This window comes from Sinocyclocheilus anshuiensis, unplaced genomic scaffold, assembly GCF_001515605.1.
Source record: "Sinocyclocheilus anshuiensis isolate Anshui unplaced genomic scaffold, SAMN03320099.WGS_v1.1 scaffold283, whole genome shotgun sequence".
NCBI lineage: Eukaryota > Metazoa > Chordata > Actinopteri > Cypriniformes > Cyprinidae > Sinocyclocheilus > Sinocyclocheilus anshuiensis.
This window is the reverse complement of record NW_015549605.1, coordinates 798,615-811,552: the sequence shown is the minus strand read 5'-3', so window position 1 is coordinate 811,552 and position 12,938 is coordinate 798,615. Positions and strand designations below refer to the sequence as shown.

Sequence of the window (12,938 nt, the reverse complement as noted above, 5' to 3'; positions counted from 1 at the left end):
ATGTATGATAGATATAGATATCCATAGATATGTAGATATATATAGTATTATATTTATTTGCATTTATCTGTGAAATATAACGTGAGTTAACATTATTTTAATGTGTGCGAAGAAACTATTTCATATATCTGGCAGCTGAAAAAATTTAGAATGAAATATTATGTATAATTGACTGATTCATTTATCTTTGATCTCTTTTTTTTCTGTCTCAGATGATGTGTGTGACTTGAAAGCAGAGCGGCCGGGTATAGGCAGCGAAATGACAGCCAAAGAGCGAGGCTCACTGGAGGACAACGAGGAGAGAGACCAGGAGGAGGTGAAGGCTGGAAACGGAGAGAAGGGGCAGGAGGATGAGCGGGAGAAGAAGGAGGTGAAGGAGGAGACGGTGGAGGAGGAGAAGGAGGGGGACAGAGAGGAGCAGAGAGGAGTAGATGACGAAGATGAGCTGGAGGTGCTGAGGTCGCAGGTGGTGCAGCTGCTCCTGGAGCTGGAGGAGACCAGAGAGGTGTCACAACGACATGAGGAGAGCTACAACGAGCTTCAGGGTGCGTATGCTAATGGGGTCTGTTTTTAGGGTGTGACATCATCACCGAGGAGTTCCCTCTGAGCATGCTCAGCTGTCACTGACCGCCAAACCACTTGTTCCTCCAGTCATGCCCTCACACAAACATTCCTGGCTTGTTAATATTGTCGGATGCCAGTGATAAGTTACTAATTACTCATGTTCCTCCAGTCGCCATTTAATGTAATTGTTTTGCTTTGTAGGTCTTTTGGAGGAAGAGCGGCTGGCAAGCGCCCACCAGGCCGAGAGCTTTACGAGACAGATCCAGAGACTTCAAGGTGAACAGAAACACAATTAGAAACAGAAGCAGATGTGAACGCATCACAATTCTAAAGATAAAATAAATAAAATTAACTTTAGACTTTAAATATGACAGATATAAATTATTATACTTGGTCATCAAGCAGCAAAAATATCCTCTTACATTTAGCATATTGCATAACAGCTGTGTCCAACACTATTGAATAAACATTCTTGATATATCAAGCTGTTTCATTATTTCAACACAGACCACAGATGATTTGAAGAGGCTATTTGCATATTCATATCTTTGTGCAGTATTAAAAATAGAAAACATTTGCTATGGTTGGAAATATTATACTACACATAGTGCTACTCAATATACTGTTGTACTGCTACCCAGATAACATTTGCCACAATGTGCAATATACATTATAGTACAATGCACTGGGTACTTTTTTCAGTATGCACTATATACTATGCAGAATGTAGTGAGCTCACATTGTATTTTGAACATTGCCGATGTACCTTTGTTCCAATACAGCTTCATTATCTTTATGAATACATTAAAATTGATAAGCTCAACTAATTGCATTACTCTCTGCACGTCATGTTCAAACACTCCTGCAAGGTCTTCTTGTATTCAAACTCAGTGTTATCTGTGATTGTATCATGATGGAGATTATCTCAATCAGTCTGGTAACTACCACAGAGTCCTTCAACCCTGAACATCTCGTTTCCAGTAGTTTGGTCGAGTGCTACTTGGGTGCAAGAGGGAGTAGAGAGGGCCAGTGGGAGAAATGGGAAAAGCAGAGATGATGGAATTGTTGTTCACTTCCCCAGTGGCTCCCTTTCACTCTCTCAGCGGCTGTGCTGTAATTAAATTAAATGAACTGTGAGGAGGCAACCTAAACCAGCATTTGCAGAAGTGCACGGGCTGTGCCGAGGTACCTTCATGAGTAATGGAATCACAGATATGAATAACACAACAAACCACTGCCAGAATCAGATTCACACGCTGAAGAAACGGCTCTTCGGTTTAATAACAGCCTGTGCCAAAGCGGGGTTTTTTTTTTTTTACCATCCGTTTTCCCGCCTTGCAAGAAGGAGACTGATTATAGTTTTCCAGAAGCCCCTGCAGACTAAAATTCACACGTTGTGTGGTTAGTTTGAGAGGTTTTGACATTTTTTTTGCTACTTGACAGCTGGACGTGCTGAGTGAATTCTGTAATGAGACGTGAATCGGAAGGCCTGTATTTTTCACTTCAAATGTCCTTGGCTTTCAGTGAAGTGGCTGATTATAGACCTCAAATGGCCCTCAAACAGCACATATATACAGTAAATGTTGCATGGATTTTATTAGTTAGTTGTTAACTCATAAGGTTTTAGAAGTGTATGCACCTACTTGCATACATATTCTGAAATAGCATACTACTCCTACCATTTCTGCATTATATACTGTGTACGCTGTACATAGTATCCACTTTTTCTGTGTACACTAAATATCCAGATGACCCGCATATGTGAGGTATTTGAATTAGCTTTTATTTTATATCGTCAATTTTAATTTTAATTTTAGTAATTTGGTATGTTCCTTTGTTATTTTTATTATTTTTTTTATTTTCAACTTTATTTAATTTGTATTTCTATTTTTCCAAGACAACATTTCTATTTTTTATTTGAATTCAAGTTTACATTTGTTCATCTTATTTTTATATTTTATTTTATTTCAACTTTAATTAAAGTTTTTTTTGTTTTTGTTTTTGTGTAATTTATTTTATTACTATTTAATTTTATTTCCAAAATAAAAACTGGACATCACAAACAGAAATAAAATGTGTATCATCCCACTGTTTAAAGTGTCAATTTTTGTATCCTGCATACTGTTTCAGATACTATTGAGAAAGATTAGGCAGTATAAAGCGTCATTAGGTGAAAACAGAAGTTGTTTTTTAGATATTCATTCATACACAAAAAATTAAACCTGTGCTGCCCTAATCAGTTTGTCATTTATCCTTTATTATTTTGTCTTATTTAAAAACTTTTTAGGCACTTAGGGATACTTTTGTTCTCACTTCTTTCCCAATAACACACTTAAATACCATGGTATTACCTAAGAGTACCATGTGAATGCCATGCTGTATGAATATGGTTTTATTTTATGCTTTGGTACATATCACAGTACCACTGTATTACCATATTATGCCATCACTGTACTGCAATACTTTTTGTTACTCAATTTGTATTTGAAAATATTGTTGTGTTCCTGTTTCTGACCCACAGCTCAGCTGCGTTCGGTGCAGGAGGAGCTGGACAGTCTTGAGGAGGAGAAGGCCAGCGAGCTGTGGGAGGCGCAGGAGGAGCTGCGTGAGGCGCAGGAGGAGGTGCAGGAGCTGCAGCAGGCGGCGGAGGAGGCCGCAGCCGAGCGGGAGAATGACATCGCCCTGCTGCAGGAGGAACTGTGCCGTCTGCGCGCCGAACTGGAGCGTCTGCGCGGCACCACGCAGGAGTACGAGCTGGAGCTCACCACACTGCGGGCCGAAATCAGCATGAAGAACCAGTGCAGGGAAGAGCAGGAGAAAGCAGGAGGAGAAGGTCTGATTCCCAATTTCCCACCACACTACAGGCTCCCAATGGAGATATCCCAGATAAAAAGACCAATTTATATCAGCTTGAAGCGTAGGTTATACTGGCTAGTGCTGTTCTGGCTGGTGGATCAACAGAGCCATGCTGTTTGCTAGACATTAGTGAAGCCTTGTTGTCCAGCTTGATCTTTCTAATGAGACTGGTTGGTCAAGGATGTCCTGTTAGCTAGGGACACCAGCATAATGTGCCCCACAATGAATGGGACTTGTTAACCCTGTTCACTTGTATGAAACTCGACACACTCTTTAAAACTGTGGTAATATATGGAGTAAATGTAAATGACCTTTAATGAGCGGTGAGATGGTGCAACGAGGAAATAATACAGCACACACTCACACCCCTCCAAAACAACTCTCTGCAATTGGCAGGATGGGCCCATTTTCCATGAAGGGTGTGTGTGTGCTATCTTGCTCCCATATGTTTGTTTGGATGTGCTCAAATGCAGAAGCTAAGAAGTGTGAAATAGTGTGAATGCAAATGTCTATTTCAGGTTTCTATATTTAAGAATTACATACACAAGTAATTAATTAAGAGAAAGACAGATTTTGTGTGTGTGTGTGTGTGTGTATGTGTGTGTGTGTGTGTGTGTGTGTGTGTGTGTGTATTTGTATGTGAGTGTCAGTGTGTGGATTTTGCCTATTGTGGACTACAAATTTTTCAAGGAAAACCTGAAGTCACAAATTTGACGACAAATCACCATCAAGGAAAATTTGCTTAATCAGAGTTATTATTGTTAACTAAAATAAAAACTATTAAAAACTGGTTTCTGTAATTGAAATGAAGCTGTAATAAAGTATATAAATCTGAAATGAAAGTATAAATATTAGATGAAAAACCTAAACTTAAAAAAGAATAATAAATAAAAATAAATAAATACATGAAAATTAGAAATGTTGCTGAAAATAAGTTAAAGTTAAATAAGTAAAATAAGTTTAAGTTAAAATACTAAAATAAAAAAACCCCATAAAAATGAAAATAAATCAGAGCTAAATAAAAATATTTATACAACAGAAACTAATAAAAATAATAAAAACACAAAACTTAAATTAAAAAGAAAATATAAAAATGAAGCTAATTACAAATATTAAAACTATAATATACAAATATATATAAAACACTTATTGGGCTTAAAAAACATACTAAATAATGCCTTAATGAAAATGTTAACATGCGAAAAATTTTATGTGAGGCTTAAGTGATACTATGCTAATATCATTACAACATATAAATTATCAATATAAAAATAATAAAGGTTTCTATACTTATTAGTTAAATATAAAAACAACATATGGTTCACCATGATAGAAAATCAAATGTATGCATTTTTGTGGGTCTGCTTATCTATAATTTTGGGGTATAATCCATCTTATTCCACACACATGCAAAGTTACATGCTCAGTGGAGTCAATTTTTTCCAGACCTCATTTGAGTTTCTGTACGTTAGCCAGCTGAGATTTCTCCAGCAAGACTTTTCTTTATCTCACATAACCTCATTCCAGCAGTACTGACAGATGCTGATAGCAAATAAACCCTGTAGAGCGGTACAGACGTTTTATCAACTTTTCTTCCCCATTGCCTGATACGACACAGTACTCTGATATTACCCAGAATGCATTGTCACTGACAAATGCGAGTGACTTACAGGTTCTTTCAGTGTCTGAGTGTCTGTTTGACATTCTGACAGAGTGCAGGACCTCTGCGGAGCCCCATTTGTCTGGTGTTGATGTCTTTCTCTGCCTCTAAGGGCGCCGGGGCTGCTTTCTGCTCCCTTAATGCCGGTAGAACTTTACTATATTAAGATCTGCAATAAAAACAACATACCAGCGATTACTGCTGGTGGGGTCATGCAGTCAGATGCGCTGATCGCTAAGCAGTGTTGAACACGAACACATCAGAGCCTCTGATTGATGCATGCATGTTACCTCTGATCTGGGGTCAGATGCGACTGATGGTTATTTAAACCACGTACACATTCAGGCCTGGCAGAGACAGAGTGCAGAGTTGTTTGCAAGTGAGATTCCTTCTAGATTAGAGCCTATGCTATCGGGGGTTGAACGTTGCACCATGGGGGACGTGCAAGGCAAACATGACTCCTGATTGACAGGTCAGACTGCTGCAGCAGGAAGAGAGCAGAATGGGTTGTTTCCATGGAGACTAGTTGCAGGGTTTGGTGTGTATTTACGGCTCCCTGGTAGGGCTGGGCCGATATAGCTAAAAAATGTATCAACGATATAATGTTTCATATCGGTCGGTATCGATAATTATTGACATTTTTATAACCTTTTTTAAAACAAAGAGCAATAGAAATTTTTTTTAAATTTAACCACTGTATTTTTAAATTAACCCAATTTATTGAGACAAACAACACATATTTTTTGTTTTAACAGTCAACAGTAACAGTAAAAAATTAAACATATCTAATTTCTAATGTTTTATATGCAGATTAAATAGGTTTTAAGGAAACTTTTGGCTTGTTTCCCGAGGCCACAGGAGGGTGCAATGAGCAAAATAATGCAGCGCATTAAATTCAACTTAGGATGGGTTAAATGCAGAGCACTAATTCCTAGTATGGGTAACCATACTTGGCCACATGTCACGTCACACGTCAATTCAATGAGCAAACTGTCTATAAAAAACGTGCATTACCTATAAATCAAATATAATTTCGTAAATTGCATAAACAATTATGTACAGAACAGCATCATGTATTTATGCATTGCTTAATACAAAGAGCCGAATCGCCCATCACACAGATTGCCTTTTAAAACATATGAGACACAGTGAAAAGTAATAAACCTCCACAAATTCGTGACGTGTTTTCTAAAAGTTTAAACTGTTTTATCTTTGCATGGTGAGACGCGAGTGCAGCAGTCATATTTATCCGTCTAAAAAATGCGCTGAATTTGCGTTCTGTGTGAATGGCTTGGTTTCGGTTTTAACCTAATCAACATTTTCTACGCATTGAGATACTATATTTCTCTAATATTTTGAATGAATAACGCAGCAGTGGCGCGTCTCGTGGGCTAGACTAACAAAACATTAAAATGTCACTTACATCAAAACACAACGTCACTTACATTATCATCACCCCATGAGCGCCACTGATGATGCTCCCTGACGCACACCTAACATTCGATTGTACTATTTTTATTGTTAGCAAAATAATCTTATTTCAAACAGAAAACAAGATTATTTTGCTTACCCCATTGGCAGATTATTTTGCTTGATTCAAGCAAAAACTCACTTAAGTTTGACTTGTTTTTTCTGAAAACAAGACAATAATTTTTACTTGTCTAGAAAATCCTTCTTGATTTAAGAATTTTTTAGATATTTTGGCTGGAAACAAGACAAAAGATCTAAGCTAGAAAAGCATTTTTTTTGTAGCGTATGCTTGGACAGTTTGATCGTACTGCTAAAAATTTAGATGCATTTGCGCAAAATTTGATGAAAAATAAATACATGATCACTTAAGTAGATATGCAGTGAAGGTCATGTGACTACAATGTAGTATATGAATTTGAATCAGTTATTGTTATGTATAGTGTTAAACATTTTTTTGTTAATTTAAATTTTTTTAAATAAATTAAAACTTTTATTCAGCAAGGATGCATAAAATTGATCAAAAGTGACTGTAAAGACATTCATAATGTTACAGGAGACTTCTATTAAGTGTTAAATAAGTGTTGTTCTTTTAAACTGTCTCAAATACAAAGCATCCTTTAAATAAATTAAAACTTTTATTCAGCAAGGATGCATAAAATTGATCAAAAGTGACTGTAAAGACATTCATAATGTTACAGGAGACTTCTATTTCAAATAAGTGTTGTTCTTTTAAACTGTCTCAAATACAAAGCATCCTGGAAAAAAAATTCCACAAGTTTCCACAAAAATATTAAGCAATAATAATTGTTTCTTGAGCAGCAAATAAGCATATATGTATGTTTTCTAAAGGATCATGTGACATGGAAAACTGGAGTAATGATGCTGAAAATTCAGCTTTTCATTCGCAGGAATAAATTACATTTTAAAATCTTTTAAAACAAAAACAGTTATTTTGAATTGCAAGAATATTTCACAAATTTTTTAAATAAATGCAGCCTTGGTGAGCATATGAGACTGTTCAAAAACAATAAAATATCTCACAGAACCTAACCTTTTGAACGATAGTGTATTATTATTCAAGTGCAAATTTTTGCAACTTTGGTATGCTAGAATTTTTGTTCAGAAAATGTGACTACATTTGGAATAGCATACTATCATAATACTGTGTTTTCATAGTATATTTGCAATTTGGTTAATTTGATTTTGTTGATCATGCAGGTATTTCTTGCAAAAAAATTGCATAATGTGAACAGTATACATACTGTACCAAGTAATATGGTAGCATTCCATTTCTAAACAAATTTAGAATAGCGGACATAGTAAAATGCTAATATGCTATTCTGAATTTACGGTTTTTCCCTGCTTCTACTGACATCTGTTCTTATTTTGTGATCGGACAGGTGACATGGACCAGCTGATGGAGGAGTGTCGCTCCTTGAAGGACGAGTGTCAGACTCTAAAGAACGACAACAAGCAGCTCTCTGAGAAACTGGACATGCTGGAGCAGCAGCGAGCCAGGTGATTGGGCACATGGCCTGTCAATCACACACAAACAAGATAACTCAGCCACTGAGCATCGCAAACTCTGTCTGTTAATAAGGCCGGCGTGACCGCTGAAGCATTCAGCCATAATCTGTCTCAATGGACACGCTCGCTAAAACTATTTAGCAGCTATGAAAATGTTTCACAGCAACATGAAACATTAATGACTGTGTATTTCATCTTGTCCAAATATTTTGGCAGCGAGATGAGCCACTGTTGCCTTACAGCTATTTTAAGACATCAAGGTTTCTTTGACTTTATGAATCTAATTCAATCTCTATTTAAAATGAATAACTCTTCTTGGAAGTGAGAACAGATGATTATAAACAGTTTAAAATTTTGAAAATGTGCTGAAGTTAATTAATATATCATTTTGCATAGGCACAGTTTGATATTCTAATGCATCTCTCAATAAATTGTCTGATTTGAGTTGTAAATCTGCCCAAACACACACATTTCAGCACCACATGTCAAAACAGGACTGAAAAAAACAATTACTAGCATAATTCTCTTCTCTAATTAATGGGGTTTGTTATGTGCATTTATTATTGATTTTTAAATATGAATTTTAATAACTAAAGTTTTTTTATTTTATTTTATGTAGTTTATTTTTCTGTGACATTTATGTGTTTACTGTAAAGGCTTTTTTGAGCACTGTGAGAGACTAAGAGAGTGAATGAGGGAGAGAAACCAAAGAGTTTGAGATATTGAATAAATGATTATGAGAATGAATCAGTGATGAGTACTGCAGTGCGGCTGACACACACACACACACACACACACACACACACACACACAAAGTCACAATATGAAGCTAATCTGCAAAGAGTGCAGCAAGAGCTCACAAGTTCAAGTACATTAATAATACCCTAAAAATGCATCACAACATGTACATCTATCTCCAATAAATTTACTGTACATTTCCTGCTTCTGTCCTGACAGCTCAGCTGATTCATGCCTGGCACTGAAAGTAGAGCAGAATGATGGAGAAAATGACACAGAAAAAGATGTAGAGAAGGAGGTGACGGCTGAGGGTTTCGTCAGCACGTTGGAAGTAGGAGGAGGGGAATGGGTGGACGCTTATACCCAAAAGAACATCTCGTTTGAGGGCAAACCCGTCACCCCGACAGGCATGAGTGGAGGGTTTTCGGAGGTGTTCTCTCTCAGAGACCAGGTGAAACAGGCTGAGGAGAAAGCATCACAGGTCCAGAGAGAGGTACGGCATGTCCAGTATTTACACTAGTGATAGAATTAGTTGCCCACTTGGCCAAATAACAGATGTTTCAATTTTAGAGTGCATTTTCCATTTTAAACGTTTTTGGATCATTGTTGGTACGAAATAGCCACCTGAAAATGTTTAAATTTTTCAGTCAGTACCAATAAATTCCAATCAACTCCAATCAATTACTTGGTTCAAATGGATTAAGTCAAGAATTGTGGTTCGTTAACTTTACTTTCTCATAGATCGACATTATATAAGAGATTTGTCGAGCAACAGACATTGTGTAAATTTGTATATATTTAATAAAATTTATGATGTGTTTATTTAAATGTATTTAAATGTAATGTTATATATTATATTATATTGTATTATATTATACTAATATTATATTAATATATATACTTATATATATTGTGCAAATTATATATATATATATATATATATATATATACAGTATGTGTGTGTATGTATGTATATTTGTATGTGTGATGATAATGTCTGATAAAAATGTTTCATTAAAAAAATTATAACACAAATACTAATTAAAAACATTCTCCACTCTCAGTATGGGGTAGGGCTGTTCGATTCCGAAATTTTTGGAATCAAGTCCGATTCCGATTCCGATTCCTGGTTCTGGAATCGATGGGAATTGATTCCAAGAATCGATTCCTCACTGTTGTTTTCGATTCTTTTTCGATTCTTGTTTTTTTTTAGTTTGAAGGGCTCTATAATCTCACCATGACTGCAGGATAAAGGTCGTAGAAAGTATCCTTCTCATAATATGAAGCTTTATTTGTAAAAAAAATGACGATACATAAATTGTAATTTTGTCTGCTTTGCCCGTGAAATTAGTCATAGCCCACAGCTCAGCAGGGACATGCGTTTATCAAATTCCCCTTGATGGAATCTGATGGGACCTTTGGAATCGACTCTCGATTCCCAACGCCTCGGAATCGATTCTTTTTGGAATCGATTCCCAGCCCTAGTATGGGGTAAATTGAGTCACATCAGGTGTCAAACAAAACCATCTGTCATGGTATTGACAAAAAGTGTGAGCCAAATACTTGATGCTAGCAGAATATCTGGTTATTTTGCCTTCAGTTGTTCAACAGCATGACCTTGTGGGAAATATCGCTGAGAAACCCTGACAGTGTGACAACAAAGAAAATCTAATTCCTCTGTTCTCTATTGAATAATGAAATGATTATACAAAGATTTTTGTCAACTTCTTTCTGCAACATATGCTAAAACTCTTCCTGTGACTCAGTGAATCTAATCAGTTGTCCTCTATCATTTGTTCATATCTCTCCCTTCTTTTAGTGTGAGGGACTAAAAGGAGAGCTTATGGAACTGCAGGGGCTGTATGAGAGCAGCCAGAGGGAGAGGGAGGAGCTAGAGGCGGAGCTTCAGCGCTATAGGGCGGAGCTTGATCGGCTGGCTGGGAGGAAGGCTCAGGTGAGGGGTCATAAAGAGGGTCAGATATCAGTCATGGCGCACTGCTTTCTTCCAAATCCACAAGAGCCATCAATCTAGAACTTCAGACAGTGAACGTGTGAACTTCCTTGGGGTAAAAATGCGACCTCCAATAAATCACTGTACTGTACATATGCTGAAAACAAACAGACATTACTCACACAGCAAGTAGGGCGAAATATTATCAACAGAATGACACTATGACTCCATTGACCTCCATGTTTGTCAGCGTTTGAAAATGCTCTGTACATGACTAACGTTTTGCATGTGGGGTCAATCACCGCTGAAGCGACCATCTGTCCAACAGCAGTACCTGTCTTTCAAAGCGCATCCTGTCTTACTAAACCACTCCGCCATTTTCGGTCGAGTGTGTATGTTTTACTTTGGGTTGCTTTTTGCCCTGTCACACACATTGATTCTGGGCTGTGTGTGTGTTTTCACATCTTGTGTTTGTCAAACCTTTAGCAGCTAATGTGTCTAGCTAGTTTTCTTGATCCAGTTTTTGTGTGTGTACAATGTGCACTGACATAGAGGTCTTTCTAACCCCTGTACTGTCTAACAACAAGCTCAAGCTCTTAGAATAAGTTTTTCCAAGCCACAGAAATAATAATTAAGGTTTTTTCCCATCAAAGAGTCTGTCCAGTCTGAGTACCCTGTCCCATGTCAATCATCCGTCCTTCATAGTTGTACTTTAATTGTGTGGTTAACCCCTCACTCACACTGTTCTGCTGCCTACAATTCCCATGATTCCTTAAAGGAATGTTCTGGGTTAAATACAAATGGAGCTCAATCGACAGAATCTGTAATATGCTAAATAATGTTTAGTGAAAAGTCACTTTGTTTAAATATATATGTTTAATTAACTGCAACATTTTAATTTATGAACTGTACTACCTATAAAAGAAAAACAAAGATCCACCAATCAGAGAAGTCGCTGTTGCAATGTAAAGTGTTTTTGCCATAAAGGATTGTGAATAATGTAATCGAGTCACTCTCCCTACACTCTACTTAAATATTTGCATACATTATAAATTTTTGAATATTTTGCACGTTGGTTTTGCTATAAATAATTTTTTATTGTATATTTTGCAATAAATCATGTTGTTTTTATACTATTAGTCAGTAGTTTGGTATAGTTATGCACTGAAATTTCAACAACCAAAAATATTCTGCAAAAAAACTTCAAATAGTTTTGGAGAGCCAACATTGTGTATCTATACATGTCAAGTTCGAACACACAATTACTGACATTTTATTTTCAGTTTCAGGTTTTGGCTAAATGAAAAATGTAATTTCCATTTTGTTAAATAAAAAAAATTAAAATAAAATAAAATAATTATAAATAAATAAATAAATAAATAATAATAATATAAAATAAAAAATAAAAAATTCTGTGTTATATATTGTAATGATTTGATTATCATTCACGATGATTTATGGGAAGGGTAGTTTATTACTTCGAAATGACTTCAAGTACATATTCCTGCACCTTTGTCTTTTTCCAATTTTCATATACCATGGTTGTGCTCTTTTTTTGACTTGTCCTTCACTTTGTAAAAACACATAGATAGTTGATAGACGGGCTTACAGTGCAAGCAGATGAGGGAAAGACACAATGCTCTCTCTCAACATGTTTGGTTTGTTTGTTTATACAAACTGAAGGATGAATCCGAATTATTTTCTGTGGTATTCAACAACATGTCCCAGATACTGTCGACAGATTTAACCCGGTACATTGGTTTAATACAGTGGGCTGGCTGTGCAGTGTGGGCAAGGATCTTTAAATGACAAGATGGCGACCTTGGCTCTGTGTTTATCAGCTGGGGGGTCAAAACGAGCACAAGGTTTCCATTTTGTGTTTAACCATCTTTGCTGTGTATCTAATCTTAGTGTATTTTCCTGTGTCCCTGCTCCCCGTGGTCTTTCATTGCCTCGTTCTGTTGCTTTCTAACCACCGAACACCTACATAAACATACCATAAACACCCATACGCTCACGACGCACACTGAACTATATCAAATTCCAAATAAATTTGATGATTCCTGATAAACTGCTGGCATATCTATCTATCTATCTATCTATCGATCTATCTATCTATCTATCTATCTATCTATCTATCTATCTATCTATCTATCTATCTATCTATCTATC

General features: G+C 36.4%; 1 protein-coding gene across 4 annotated transcripts in view; it reads left to right on the top strand.

The window, feature by feature from the left end:
- The window catches only part of LOC107658806 (coiled-coil domain-containing protein 136-like), a 33,738-nt gene that overhangs the window by 15,263 nt on the left and 5,537 nt on the right, over positions 1–12,938 (top strand). For all 4 annotated transcript variants that reach the window (XR_001630833.1, XM_016447456.1, XM_016447454.1 and 1 more), the window contains exons 3-8: positions 213–545; positions 766–840; positions 3,086–3,397; positions 7,951–8,068; positions 9,035–9,308; positions 10,635–10,769. Coding sequence is in view for 3 of the 4 variants with exons in the window: in XM_016447456.1 (XP_016302942.1) it covers positions 213–545; positions 766–840; positions 3,086–3,397; positions 7,951–8,068; positions 9,035–9,308; positions 10,635–10,769 (1,247 nt within the window). In the remaining variant the exon portion in view is untranslated. The remainder of the gene's footprint in view (positions 1–212; positions 546–765; positions 841–3,085; positions 3,398–7,950; positions 8,069–9,034; positions 9,309–10,634; positions 10,770–12,938) is intronic.